General features: G+C 33.0%; 1 protein-coding gene across 1 annotated transcript in view; it reads right to left on the minus strand.

The window, feature by feature from the left end:
- The window catches only part of LOC149088730 (hemocytin-like), a 144,062-nt gene that overhangs the window by 103,165 nt on the left and 26,863 nt on the right, over positions 1-14,034 (minus strand). Inside the window, exons 7-14 of the mRNA XM_089249432.1 lie at positions 13,741-13,932; positions 12,073-12,123; positions 10,694-11,030; positions 8,511-8,692; positions 6,681-6,802; positions 4,771-4,939; positions 3,658-3,889; positions 1,647-1,944 (exon numbers count right to left, since the gene is read on the minus strand). Coding sequence (XP_089105558.1) covers positions 1,647-1,944; positions 3,658-3,889; positions 4,771-4,939; positions 6,681-6,802; positions 8,511-8,692; positions 10,694-11,030; positions 12,073-12,123; positions 13,741-13,932 — 1,583 coding nt within the window. The remainder of the gene's footprint in view (positions 1-1,646; positions 1,945-3,657; positions 3,890-4,770; positions 4,940-6,680; positions 6,803-8,510; positions 8,693-10,693; positions 11,031-12,072; positions 12,124-13,740; positions 13,933-14,034) is intronic.

Raw genomic sequence — 14,034 nt, forward strand, 5'->3', positions numbered from 1 at the left:
CTCGATATAACGATTAACTCCTCTAAGACATTATTTTTTCAAGTATTGTCAGGAAATGTCAATACTCTAATGTTAAACTGCTGACTATCGATATAAGGATAATTTCTCTATTACAATATTTTTCTTACTCCACAGAGTATCATTATATCGAGGTTTCACTGTATATATTCAATCAAATTTAATGTGCACTCAGATAAACAGGCTTGATTCTGGAAAAAAAATGTGTGAGTGTTAGAACTCAGCAAGAGTAAATATGAACTATCTTGATATTATAATTCAATTTTTTCAATTTACAAAAGAAAAAAAATTAATAAATGATATAAATAAGAATGGAAAAACAAAAGTTTCTGCCTGTACTTCTCCAATTAAAAAAAACCATTTGAATTTCTCAATTGAGATTATAGGTTGCGGGAACTATCCAAAGCTTTTTTCCCTCAGAGAGATTGGAATGAAAATAAATACAGTGATTGCTCATTTATGTGTGGTAGCATGGGAACAAGAAAAAAAAGATGCATAAGTGAGAGAGGCATATAAGTGAACAGCATTATTTACCTATAATCTTTCACCAGGAGCGCAGAAAACTATCTTATAAATGAGAGAAATGTAAAGGTAAGGGATCACTGTGCTTTTTAAAAAATCATCTAAAATTTATTTTTAAAAAAAGACAGATGGCGTACGAATGCAGGAAGTAGGTCATTGCCGCTATGGTGGTTGAGTGATCATAGTGATGGACTCAAATTGTGAGAACTTGGGTTCAAACTCCACCAGCGCCACAGTGGTGGTCAGCTGAAGTTGGTTTTCTGTAGTTCCAAACTTCAGGACATGAATACGAAGTCTTGTCACAGAGAGCAACAGTCTTACAATGGCACAAATATTCAATCATTACACTTCACTCACAATTTTAAATATAGATGGCAGCTCTGAAAAATCAGACACAACACTATGAGTGTACTGAGTAACTGTTTGATGCACTCAGTCATACTTCTGTCACAACTTATTCGGTAGTAAATTACTCACAGCAATAGGACCAGAGTTTTGCTTAGTTTGCATGAAAAGAAGGTACAAGGTCATTTGATCATTTTTGTCGTACTACTGTCATTTTTCACACAACATGAGGGCTAATTAGATGGGGGGGGGGGGGCTACAGTTTAATGCAAAAGATTCCAATGGCAGAATTTGACTTGTTGCTTATTTTATACAATCTTGAGAGGTTGGTGCACTGACCCTTCTGGGGGGGGGGGAAATTATGGAAATCAAGTATTTCACGTATTTCAGTAAAGGTTTTTAATGCTTGTTAAAAAAACTTATCTCGCTTTTTTTTTTCTTTATTTTAGAGGCAAAATAATGATTTTATCAACAGACAGATCTGCCACATCCATAAATATTATAAGGCTGTGGTTTCTAAACAGTGTTGTGGAGACTTTGATGTATTCATAAGCTGTGAGAACTAGTTTAAGCATCAGTTCTCTGTGACCTAAAAAGTTCGGGAAACACTGGTGAAGAGTATTTTGAACATGAGTTTGTTATGTCAAACATTAGTAAAAATTGATGAAACAGAGCTGTTAGTGGGGGAAGGGGAACCTATGAGTAATAATCTAAAATCTATTGACACATAAAAACCATACTGGTAATTATATATATATTACCTCTGAATGGGGATTTAAAACTAGAGAACTATCCAGATACGTCACTGTAATTGATTTTGTGCAGTACTCTGACTTTCCAGTCATACTTTCATCTTTTGAAACAATCAGTGAATCGGCAGAGCATGGACTACTGTGTTGGATGATTGAGAAATTTGGGTGGTGAACCAAGTAGACAGGACATGAGCCGACAAATTCAAATTTCATCCCATCAAATGTTGTAAAATGAGGATCGCCGACAGATGAGCATCTTCCCTCACATTTCTTTTTTGTACACTCCCACTTTCCACCATGACATTCACTGGAAAAACAAGAATTTTTTTCAAATGCAGAAGATTCTCTTTTTAATTTTAAACATCATTTTTAAATAATAAAAAACGCTAATAAATAAATACAATGATAAATTATAACAATGTGCGTAAATGTGGATTAAAAAGCAATCTTTTTTTTACTTTTTGTAGAAGTCATCAATTACAATTTTTTGTTGCAAATATAGTGAAACCTCAATATAACAATATTCTGCAGACCAAGAAAAATTGTTGTTGTAGAGAGATTATCGTTACACCGAGAGGCAAAATTATTATATACATGCCATCAAATTTATTCTACTGTTGGCATCATTTCTAAATCAATGTTGTTAGTAGCACCAACAAATGAGCTTTCGAGAATTTATTCACAGCAAAAAACTTCAATTGATCAGCTGATAAACAAAATTCAGTTGGATGTATTGCCCCAGTAAAGAGTTTTATCATGATACACTTTGGTGTGTCACACAAAAAGTAGCAATACTGAAAACTTCATCAACACTTTTGGTGTGATCATATAGTATCAAATACTGATGTTATTAGACGTCCTCAGAAGAACTAAAATATGTTACAAGTTACAAAATGTATTGAAGGATATTACAAGCAAAATATTTTTAAAAATTATTGCAGAGGTTTCAAAATCTCCTAAAAGTATATTGTTATATCTGTAGAGGGGGTTTATCATAGTAAAGGATATAGTTGTATCAAGAAGAGTTTAACATTAGACTATAGGCAATTCCAAACAAAATTCGAAAACATTTTGTTGTAGAGGATTTATCATTATATCAAATATTATTGTATAGCAATATTTCACTGTAAATACTTATAAATACCTTTTATAGTGACAATGTCAATTCAGAAGAGATGCCAACAATAGCATAAATTTGGTAGTGACTGACGCCAATATATGCTACCTCTCAATATAACGATAATCTCTCTACAACAATATTTTTTCTTGGTCGTCTGCAGAGCATCATTATATTAAGGTTTCACTGTGTGTATGTATGTATGTATATATATATATATATACCCCAAATTTTAATACCAAACTGAGTAAGCTAGGTAAATGCTAAAATGGTTGAAAAACTTGAAAAACTGTCAGGCAACAATGACTTTTGGAATTTTTACTTAGGTTGAAGTGGTTCCCAAACAATACGTTGCAGACATGTTTATCTATTTACAATATTTTGGCCCTTCTTTGATGCTCTCAGTACATGAAGAAATAGATACAAAGCCTGGTTGTGCTCAGTTTGTTTAGTTCAGTAGATGGCGAAAACCCGGGCAGTGCCAGGTATTATTATTGCTGGTATCGTTATGTAGGATACTTTCACTGTATAAATATCATTGATAAACAACACATATTTAAAAAAAACAAGCAAGGTACAAAAAAAGACAAAAGGAATTTCGTGAGATTTGCAAAATTTTTAGCCAATATACCTTTTCCCCCTTAAAATTCTTTTATTGTGAACTTATATATATATATATATAAATTGTTATGATTTATTTTATTTATATTTTCCTTTTTTTCTGTTATTTTTACTTATACTAGTTTTTATTTATTATAAACTTGCAATGTATCAACCAGAATGGGTCTCTAGACTCCTAGGCAGATTTTTTTTATCATCTTGAATTTATGTAACGAATGAAATTAATAAAGTAAAATTGAATTGAAAAAAAAAAACTGAATTGTTCACATGATTTAATCTCACCAAGCATTGCAATCATGAACAACTTGTTCCCCATTTCCATATTCTTTATCTTTATGCATACAGGGACAATTTTCTTTCTGAAGACATTGCCCATCATGAAAAACAGTGTCCGGAGGGCAATGACAACCATCAACACAATGATTGTCTTCACAGGCATAAGTAGAACCCTTGCAGGTCTTTGGACAAGATGATCCACAATCAGTGTAAATCATTCCTTTCGGACACTTCAAAGCTAATAAATAAATATGCATACATATTGCTATGTTACTGTATTATTTATGTAAACACTAATTCAAACTGCATCCATGATATCAATCATTCAGCCAAAACCTTTTTACAAAGTTAATTTTTTTAATTTCACACCCACATTTTTAACATCACAAAAGTCTTTCTCTCGAATCTATAACAATAAAAATTCTGCCATTTTACAAAATTTCCTCACCTTATCAAGTTCCTTATGACATGGTAGGGGGATATATGATAGAAAGAAATGAAGTTCCAGTAATATATGTAATATTTCATAACAGGCCTATGTGAACTCATAAAAAATAGATGTTTCTAAGTACATCATAATGGCCTTGCATTATGAAATACAATGAAACCTGTATGAAATGAAATGTCAACGGAACAATATAATTTTTTGTTTCATAAACAGGTTTCCATTTTATAACAGTGCACATCAAATAACTAATCATGATGGTACTATCTTTTCATCCTGTTTAAGACAGATTTTTGTCTTACAGAGTGTCCGTCATTTTCATACTAAGACAGGTTCACTGTATTAGCATGGAAATTTAAACACGCACAATAATTCACTAATAATTGGACTTAACAAAATTATAAAAAAACTTAACTACACTCTAAAAGCTTACATACAGAAAAAAACATTTTGAATATTGAAAATTGTGACAGATTAGAATATGGTCGGGTTTTATACATGTCGATATACAAACATTAGGAAAAAATGGGTAGTTCCTTCAGAAATGTGTAACTATTAAGCTACTGAAATGATTGGTGCATAAAGCAATTCAGCCTATTTCATGAATTCAAATGAAGAACAGATTAAAAATACAATGGAATAAAAGTTGTATACAAGTTTTTTTAAAAGCTTACGGCAAAGGAAATCGTTTCTCCAGCCATGATCTAATTTCCCACCACGACGTATGCACTCTCTGAAGTACTGGGACAGTGATTCACAGATACATTCCTGATCTTTAAATGAAGAAGAACATGCACAGAAATCCATCTTACATGCTTCGTAGTACATTTGGGGATCAACAAGCTTAAATTAAACATAAAAAACTAAATCAATTTATATATATATATATATAACTGCAACAAAGAAGAAAAACAAATGTGTTTATAAAATATGTTAAAACTGTAGAAACAAACTTGAAGAGGATAACAAATAAATAGAGAATAATTAAAATACACATTTCCACATTATTTCGGAGGGGGGGGGGGAAGAGATATACAGTGAGCAAAAACCCTTTCTAGAAATTTTTAAGTTTCTAACATTTGACTACCTTTTCCTAATATTCTAAGTACATAACCTTTCCACTATGAAACTTAATATCATGATTGATGTGGGGGAAACGGTTGTGGAGTGAATCATTCGAATTTCCATCATCTCCTATGAGAAAGTTTCATTCAGTATTTGAGTGTTACAGATTACGATCATGTTCACAGAACTAATTACACTTGTAAGCCAAAGTTTTGCTATTTTTAAAAGTTTTTAAAGACATACAAAAGCTAAGCCATAGAGGTGGGAATGCATTGATTTAGTACAGTTATAAATACTGTTATAAAGAAATTTATTTTTCTTTCAGACATGGAGTTTTTTGAGATAGGGAGTTTCCGCCATGTTTAACCATCTCTTTGGCATTTACAAGATATCTCACCTAACTTGATGTTTTTTCAACACTGCCAACGTATCTCACCAACCTAAAAGCCTTTCATTTCAGCAATGATAAGCCTATAGAGATTTTCTATATATATACACATAGAAAATCTCTAGGCTTATATATATATATATAAAACAGGCTCCTTATCTAACTCGAATGTATTTGTTCTTCCCTCCCAACCTGTTGATCAACTGCCAGAGCGCAGAATCAGTTTTTATTCACAGTTTGATAACCAAAGGAAAGAGACAATGTTTGTAATTTGCCTTTTTCTCTTCTCTTTGGGCTAGCAAAGGAATATGTGTACAGTATAAATAATTAAAAAAATATAGAGTATTTCACTTCCTGGGTTTATCATTCTTGGAGTTGGGTCTTCGTAGAAATGTCGCAGCTTTTTAGAAGCTGTAGCTATGTATGTACTAAGAGTAATTTTCATCTAAGTATAACATAATCCATGTTACCAACGTAAATGTTGAAAGGTCCCTAAATAAATAAATAAATATATATATATATATATTGAGTTTTGTCTGTGCCTGTTGAATTTGAATTTGTTTCTTTTGAATTGGTGTTGAATTTGTTGTCAAAAATATCCGGGAATACAACATTGATTGTTGCATAAAAGCTAAAATACTGAAATTTAAAAAAACTAAATTCTGTATGTTTCCTTAAGAATTTTGTAGCCTTACTTACAAAAAAGTTTAATATTGTTCTAGAGTTAAAAATTATTGTTTAACTGTATTGAAAATACACAAAAAATGTTCATTTAAATTCATTGGGAAAAAATAATCAAATGCACTGTGGCTTTGAATTAACCACAAGAGCTAAAAATTAATTTTCAAAGCTGTATAAGCAGTGACTTCATTTCAGAAATTCATAATACAGTCAATGCTCGATATAACCCCCCCCCCTCACTTTTGTCCCATCGAAAATGAACATTATATTGGGAATTTGCTATATTCTATAGCAAAAGTAAAACCTGTATGATGATAGTCATTCAGTGAAAACATTTGGGACTTATCCTACCGGTCACTGTATTGGAATGGTTGCTATAACATGGAGTCGTTATAACAAGCATCGACTGTAATATCAAACAAATTAAATACATGACAATTTTTTACTTACATTTTTGCAAGCAGTGAAGTTGGACTCAAAAATTACACCACACTTTTTCTCAGCTGTGTCTACTTTGCTTTTCAATTGAGAAGAACAAGGATGTGATACCACCATTTCACTTTCGCATTTGGCTATCAGTTCAAAAAATAATGCAGATATATAAACTGTGAAATGATATTTATACATGGATATATGTAAGTTTATTTATCTCAAATACCTTAGGTTCCTGCTTCTAATCCATAGTCAATAATAATCACAACACATGTGAATTTTACTACTTTCAAAAAAAACTAATATTATAATCTACAGCAGTAGTTCTCAACCAGAGGCCATATGGTTCCCTTGTGGTCTTTGGATATTCTAAGGGGGACCACATGTGAAAATTAGGTAAAAAGAGAGCCACCACAAGTGGTGAAGGGGGTCACAGACAGCTATGAAGAAATAAAGCTTTAAAAATATGTTGGGGAAAAAAATATGACTATTTCCAGAAGCCAGCAGAGCACCCCATAGAATCAGAAGCATCTTAACCCATGGGCCTATTTGAGCATAACCAGGAACCTCATATTCATGGGGGGGGGGGGACAGTGCCATATTAACGCATGGGCCCAACTAGGCATGGCCTGGGGACCTCAAACACAGAGAGGGCCTCATGTGAAAATGAGATCTGATTAAAAATTTTGAGAGTAAGCATGCAAATTGGTTGGCAAGCATTTCTAATCAGGTAAAGAAAAGGCTTAAAAAAATCCCTTTGCTCAGGGGGCCCATGATGCTCTTAAGATGGTTCTGTTACCTAAATGATTAGATCGGGATTTTCAAATGTAAGTATGCAATATGCAAGTTGGTACTTTGGCTTATGGGGCTCCAAAATAACACTTTTCCCAGGGTTCCATGATGGTAAGAAGGCCTCACAAGAAGGAAGCTCACTGAACTCTAGCCCAGGGTAGGTGTGTACCCAGGATGATGTATCAAAAGGTTTGATTTATTATGTAGGTTCATTGGTTCACCCGGTAGTTTACACAGACCTATTTTTCCTGCATAATTCGGATCTTGGGAGGGATGATCATCCACCTTCTGGGTTCATGTCCAACCAAGGGTTACAAAGATCGATCTTATTAATTAAATTTTTGTTTGTCATAAATTTAGTTTTCATTAAATTCAATTTGATAAGTAGAAAGTATCTCACTCTTGGATGAGGGTAGGGAAGCCCTGGATAAGATGGGGGAGGGGGGGGGGACACGAGAAGGAAATATGATTCAAAGGAAGCCAAGGGCTGAAGAAGGTTGAGAAACATTCTCTGATCTACAGCACCATATAATCAACAGCAATAGAAATTCATGCCGTGCATATTTCTGGTAGCTACCTGTAACATCACTAATGAAATGTTATACCCTTTTACTCATTTCCATATGACAGCATGATTTTAAAAAAAAAAAAAAAAATTTTTTTTGGATGATTTTTGAGAGAAGACTTATTCCTATTCAAACCATTCTTTTCAGAAAAAAAGCTTCACCCCAATAATGACTGGCCAATAATTATCATTAAGAAATCTCTTTTTTATGTGTAATCCTCTAATTATAGGCAAGAAATATTTGGTAGGTATAAAAAACCAAATCTTTTACAGTAAAATATTTTTGTCTCATTGGTGTCTACAAAAGAGAGGTTTAGTGTATATGTTAATTCAGAAACTTCATCTACTATGTTTCATCAACATTATAATAAAGCTGAAAACTAAAATAAATTATAAAAAATTAATTAACCACTAATTAATTTATGTGATTGAAATTTAAGTAAACTTTTTTGATGGATGTTCAACATTTACAGTGTTAATTAAAAACTCACATTCAAAATCTTCTATGGTCCAACTGCGGACAAATGTTTTGATGCTATCTGTTAGTGACTTGTCTGATGTTTCCAGATCATTCTGAACAATACCATCAAATTTCCCGCAGAGACCACAAGTTCTGTTAAAAAAACGATTGTCCACTTTCAGCAGCACAGAGGATTTTCCATTCCATTTGAGCCTGCGTACAGCAAAACAACAAATTAAAAAAACTAGTCTTTTGCATAAATACATCTGGAGATCGTCAAAAACATATAAAACTCGAGAAACCTCAGAACATAATTTAGTATAATAGACAAGTATATCATATTGACCTGGGCTACCATGCCATATTTTTTTTCTATCCACACAATACAAATGAAAAAATATGGGGTATATTCATACACTACATAATACAGTGAAATGCCTATATAACGATAGTCAAGGGATCAGAGAAATATATCATTGAAGAGGAGTTGTCATTATAGATGGAATATATCAACACTATGAAAATTGCAGCAAAGAATAATGTCATTGTATGGGAAGATAATCATTATAGAGAATATCGTTATATAGGATTTCCACAATAGTAAAGTGTATGAGTGTCAGTCTGTTTATATCTATATTCATATCATTCATTTCACTTTATATATATTTGTATATATATATATATTTGTATTTTATTGCATTTTTCTTATAGTTTATATATTTGTATTTTGTTGTATTTTTCTTACCTCGTCCATCTCTATCATTGGGCAATGTTTGCCTGTAGAGATGTGTACAAATAAATAACTAAAGAAATATTCATTTTTATAAATAATTAGCATTAACAGTAGCAAAGAAAATTGTGAAAAACTTATTTTTAAAAATGTTATTAAAAATGTATCAGGCAAGCAAAGAGTTTCTCAAGATTTTCATCCTTGTAATAATGGTACCCATTCTTTGAATAGATCTTGGTAATTTTCACTGCTGTTGATTACTACAGGATTTTTCATAAACCACTAATGAAGTCTCCAGGAGTGTCATTTGAGAGATGCTAATCTAAAGCATAAAACATATAATGAGATGCTTGCAGCAACAACAGACATTATAGAGGTCATATAGACAGGGCCTGACCTTGAATCCCACAAACTACCCCGCGGCAGCAGAAGGCGCCAACTGAACGGGGCAATTTTTTAGGCCACCGACTGAAAGGGGACGATTTTTATCACCAAAATATTATTTTTTAATATTCGCTTACACTTGAAAAATGCCCAGAACCGGCCCTGCATATAAAGCAGGAGTCGAAAAAGTGTTGTATGTATATGAATGAACATTTTATTCTCACGTGTTCTAGATAAGAATGTTTTAATTGTTTTTCTCTCTCTGATCTCACACAGAATAATAGGCCTGTGCCTAGTTTTTTTAAAGAGAGCTTTTCGGAGCAAACAGCTGTTGTTAAGCCAACCATAAATATATTTTATGGGCATTATATAATATTTTATCATGTATATATATTCTTTATAGCTTTTGTGATTGCATTTTTAATTGGGTTGCTGTATTTAAGAAATATGTGCCATCCATATTTGTGTTATAGGCATCTTTTTCTCAGCCACCTTGTTGAGTATTTTGTCTGTTGTGGCCTTGTATTTGTATTTATATTGTTGGTATGAATGCATTTTCTTCAACTCCTTTTTCTCTAACACTAGTGGTTGGCCTCAGCAGGATGATGAGGCATGTTAATTTGACGGAATAGTTGTGCTTGATGGGGTTATGATTCATATTGCACCAGACTGAAGGTTAAAATCTTGAACAGGTGAGAAAACATTCAAGCACGCTCTCATTTTTCTGCAATAATACCTAATTACTGATGATGATGCCTGTCACAGATGCAAATATAAGCATGTTACATTGCAAACTCTACATCCAGCAGAAAAACATCCAATAACATAGTAATACCAGATAAAAGCTGGGGAAGCTGACAGAGTGAAAGTTTTTAGAAATATTTTAATCATTGATCACAGTCATTGTTGATGCTTTAATTGCATTTGTTTGAACTTGTCCAAAGAAAGTTAGTATTTTTAATATAGAAACAATGAATTTACAAATTTAACATTACAAATTTAATGCTTCAATCTTTATGCGGGAAAATTGGTTTCACTTACATATATTCACCATAATTTTAAATTTATCAGTACTAACAATGAAAAAGTAGTTAACTCACCTAAATCCCAGAGCACTAGTCACAGTTATATAATCTGACAGAATTTCAAAACGAAGCCCATTAAGAATTTTAGGTGCAATGAATGACTCATCATTATATGAAATGATAAGAGAGCTACTTGGACCAGATGTTAAAGTATATTTCTGTTCAGCAACATATAGTATCACAGATGGCTTCATAGTGTTATTCACGTGAACAGAGAACAAATTCTCCATACAATCTTTTGCAAACAGATATTCGCAAGAACCTTGAAAACTGTATAATCCGCCATCAAATGTGCGGTAATGCAAATGGTTCCAGGTTGCACAAACAGCCCTTTCCATTGACTCAATTGAATCTGGTGGTTCAATAAAAAGTAAATAAAAGACATTTTTAGCAGTTCCAAGTACAACATAATTAAAAGGATTAACACATAATTACAAGAATCAAAAGAACCAAAAAATGAATGTATGTGAATATATTATATACAAGGTAAGTCTGATGTAACGAGTATGGCTTATAATGGTAATCTTGAGATAACGAGTGACAGTGTCTATTCTTGAGAAGAGGTTCTCAAGAATAGACACAGGAAAGTAACATTTCCCCATTTCCCCCTTCTTATGCAGACCTTCCCACCATATATGCACAATATGACGATTTTATTAAACTTTCGTTTGCTCACTGACTGAGAGACCACGGTCACTGCAGTGGCTTATTGGATGTGAATTTACAATTTTAAGTCATTTCCAAACTGCTGAACAAATCGTGCTAAAAGGACTTTCCGATGAGCAGAAAAATGTTAATGAGTTATACAACCATAGAAGAGAGGAATAATACATTAATTAATCATTTCAATTGTCTGGTTGGCGGCCAAATCACTTTGAGAAATGAAATACTATTTAAAAATGTTGTGGATAATGAACTACCGTAAGACTAAAACATAGGTGGAGGTACTGGAAGGAAAGGACACGTGGAGACAATGCTTCCCCCTCCCCAGTGTCAGCAGCAGAGGCAGAGCCAAATGATATAATGAATATGCATGAATTAACATCATCATTGGAGGACTCCCGCACCCCCCTTTCAAGTCAATCTCCGTTCACGGACTAAGAATCAATTTCACTACTATAGTCCTGTTCATTCTCTATTAGAAACAAATGGTTTAAAAACTACTGTAATGCAGATAAAAATGGAATTTTCTACATGTTATAACGTCGCAAAGCAAAAAAAATTTAATTTGCTTATAACAAGGAGTTTATTATAATGATAATTTTCCCCATGAATAACAGCTTTTGTTATATATATAACAGACTTTTTAATGCATGTGTCATATGATTATTGTTTCATTGTTGCTGAGTCATAAAATAATGAATAAAAATGCAATATGATACAGAAATTATTACCAGAAGTAGTATAGAACTTCTCATGACGTGATGGTGGCTCAATGATACTCACTAAAAAATAGAGAAAAATTACATTAATGTATTTATTTTCAATGTTTATTTGAATATATTAGAAGAACACATCAAATGAGAGGGCATAGGCAGAGATAGACATGGAAGTCTGGGGGGGGGGGCATGGTCATCATTGTTGGGGAAGCACAATGATGTTGATGTCAATTCATATATAAACAAATACATTAGATCAATCGACTCCACCTTTGAAGCTGAGGGGGTATCTCCCCGTATCTCCGCCCATGTGAGAGGGTGTATAAGAAATAAATAACCATGAGTATGGTTTTATTTATTTATGGTATGGTTTGACCTAGTAATAAAGCAAAAAATGTTCAAGAAGATAATATTTACTATGTGCCCTGACATTGGGGTAAAATCCTAGTCTTTAATGCTTAAAAAACTTTATGATGGCATTATTACCGCTATTGGAAACAGAATCAAAAGGAAAAACTAGACTCTTCTTATGTGGAAAGACTTCACTCTCCCCAGTTAATACAACAGATACGGAAAATTGGCTGAATGAAGAGATATCTCCCATTAGGACAGAGATGGATTTTCCTTCCCTGAAACACTGATATTTCTTCATTCAGATAGTTTCATGTATCTGTTGTAGATGCTTCTTGCAGAGCTTTGACCAAAATGACACAAATGAATGGATGAATTTTGATTATTTTGGGCTGGACTGGAATACACTGATGATAACATGATGGACATGGGTAGATTTTTTTTTATATACAAAGAAATATAATTCAAATAATTTGTGAGCTAATTTTGTTAGATTTATGCAAAATGGTATGAATAAAACAAAACAAGTTTCTGCGATGATCAACCCTTTATTAGCATTAAATCTCCTAATTTTCGGCGTATTCATAGCCCACAGAAATATTTACTTATAATTATGAGCAAAAATTTTCTAATCCTAAATGGGTTTAATCTCTCTCTTTCTAATGTGCTATGTATATACATAAATATATTCAGATATGATGCATGGAAATCAGAAATACATAGCATTTGAAATGTGTGTGTGTGAACACAGATGAAACATAATACAATAAATACAGTATATTTATAAATCTTTGACATACAATCAGGCACGTAACTAGGCTGGGGCAACAAGGACTGCGCCCCGGGCTGAATGGGAGCACCCCCACATAAAAACAAGTACACTTAGTTTGCATATTCCGCAGAAATTCTGACAGTTTCTTGCTTGAAATAATCTGCAAAATGAGAGGAGAGGAAGGGGAGAGCAAACTTTTCCTTTTTCTGAGCATAACTCTTTGGGGGGGGGGAGCAGAGAAAGCGTGCTACCACTCTGCATACAATCATATATATTACACACCTTAAAAGACATTGCCTGTGCATACAGCTGATGTACACCTCACCCACACCTTATGATAACAATCCATGACATACTCTCTATGGGAATTGTATTTAATAAGTTTAAAGATAAACCACGATGCTCAGCAGTTATAAACAAAGCATTCGATAGGCTGCTCCTTTGATGCACCTATGGAGAAAATTAACTGGGAAAAAAAACTACATCTAAATATTACATAAATCATATGAAAAATAGCAGTTGCCGATAATGCAGGAACAAAACTTTCTATGAATACTAACTGGAGATGCATTTTGGAGCATAGGATGGACTCCATATACCATCAACACTGCATTTGTATAGGTCAGATGAAATGTGTTCATAGTGTGTTCCTTGAGGACAGTGTTGGGTACAGACACTTTCCACTGATGTGTGATTGCATTTCCAATCAGCTGACACGTGAAATGCTTTACTTGGATCACAATCGCTCGTTGCTTTAAAAAAAAGAGGCGAGAGAATAAAAATTGTTAGGACAGAAAAAAATTCATCACTTATAGTCATCATATAAAATATTCAAGTCAATAGAAATTTCACTA

Source organism: Pholcus phalangioides, unplaced genomic scaffold, assembly GCF_987345545.1.
Source record: "Pholcus phalangioides strain wild (caught in Gottingen) unplaced genomic scaffold, Ppha-v1.0 ptg000003l_1, whole genome shotgun sequence".
NCBI lineage: Eukaryota > Metazoa > Arthropoda > Arachnida > Araneae > Pholcidae > Pholcus > Pholcus phalangioides.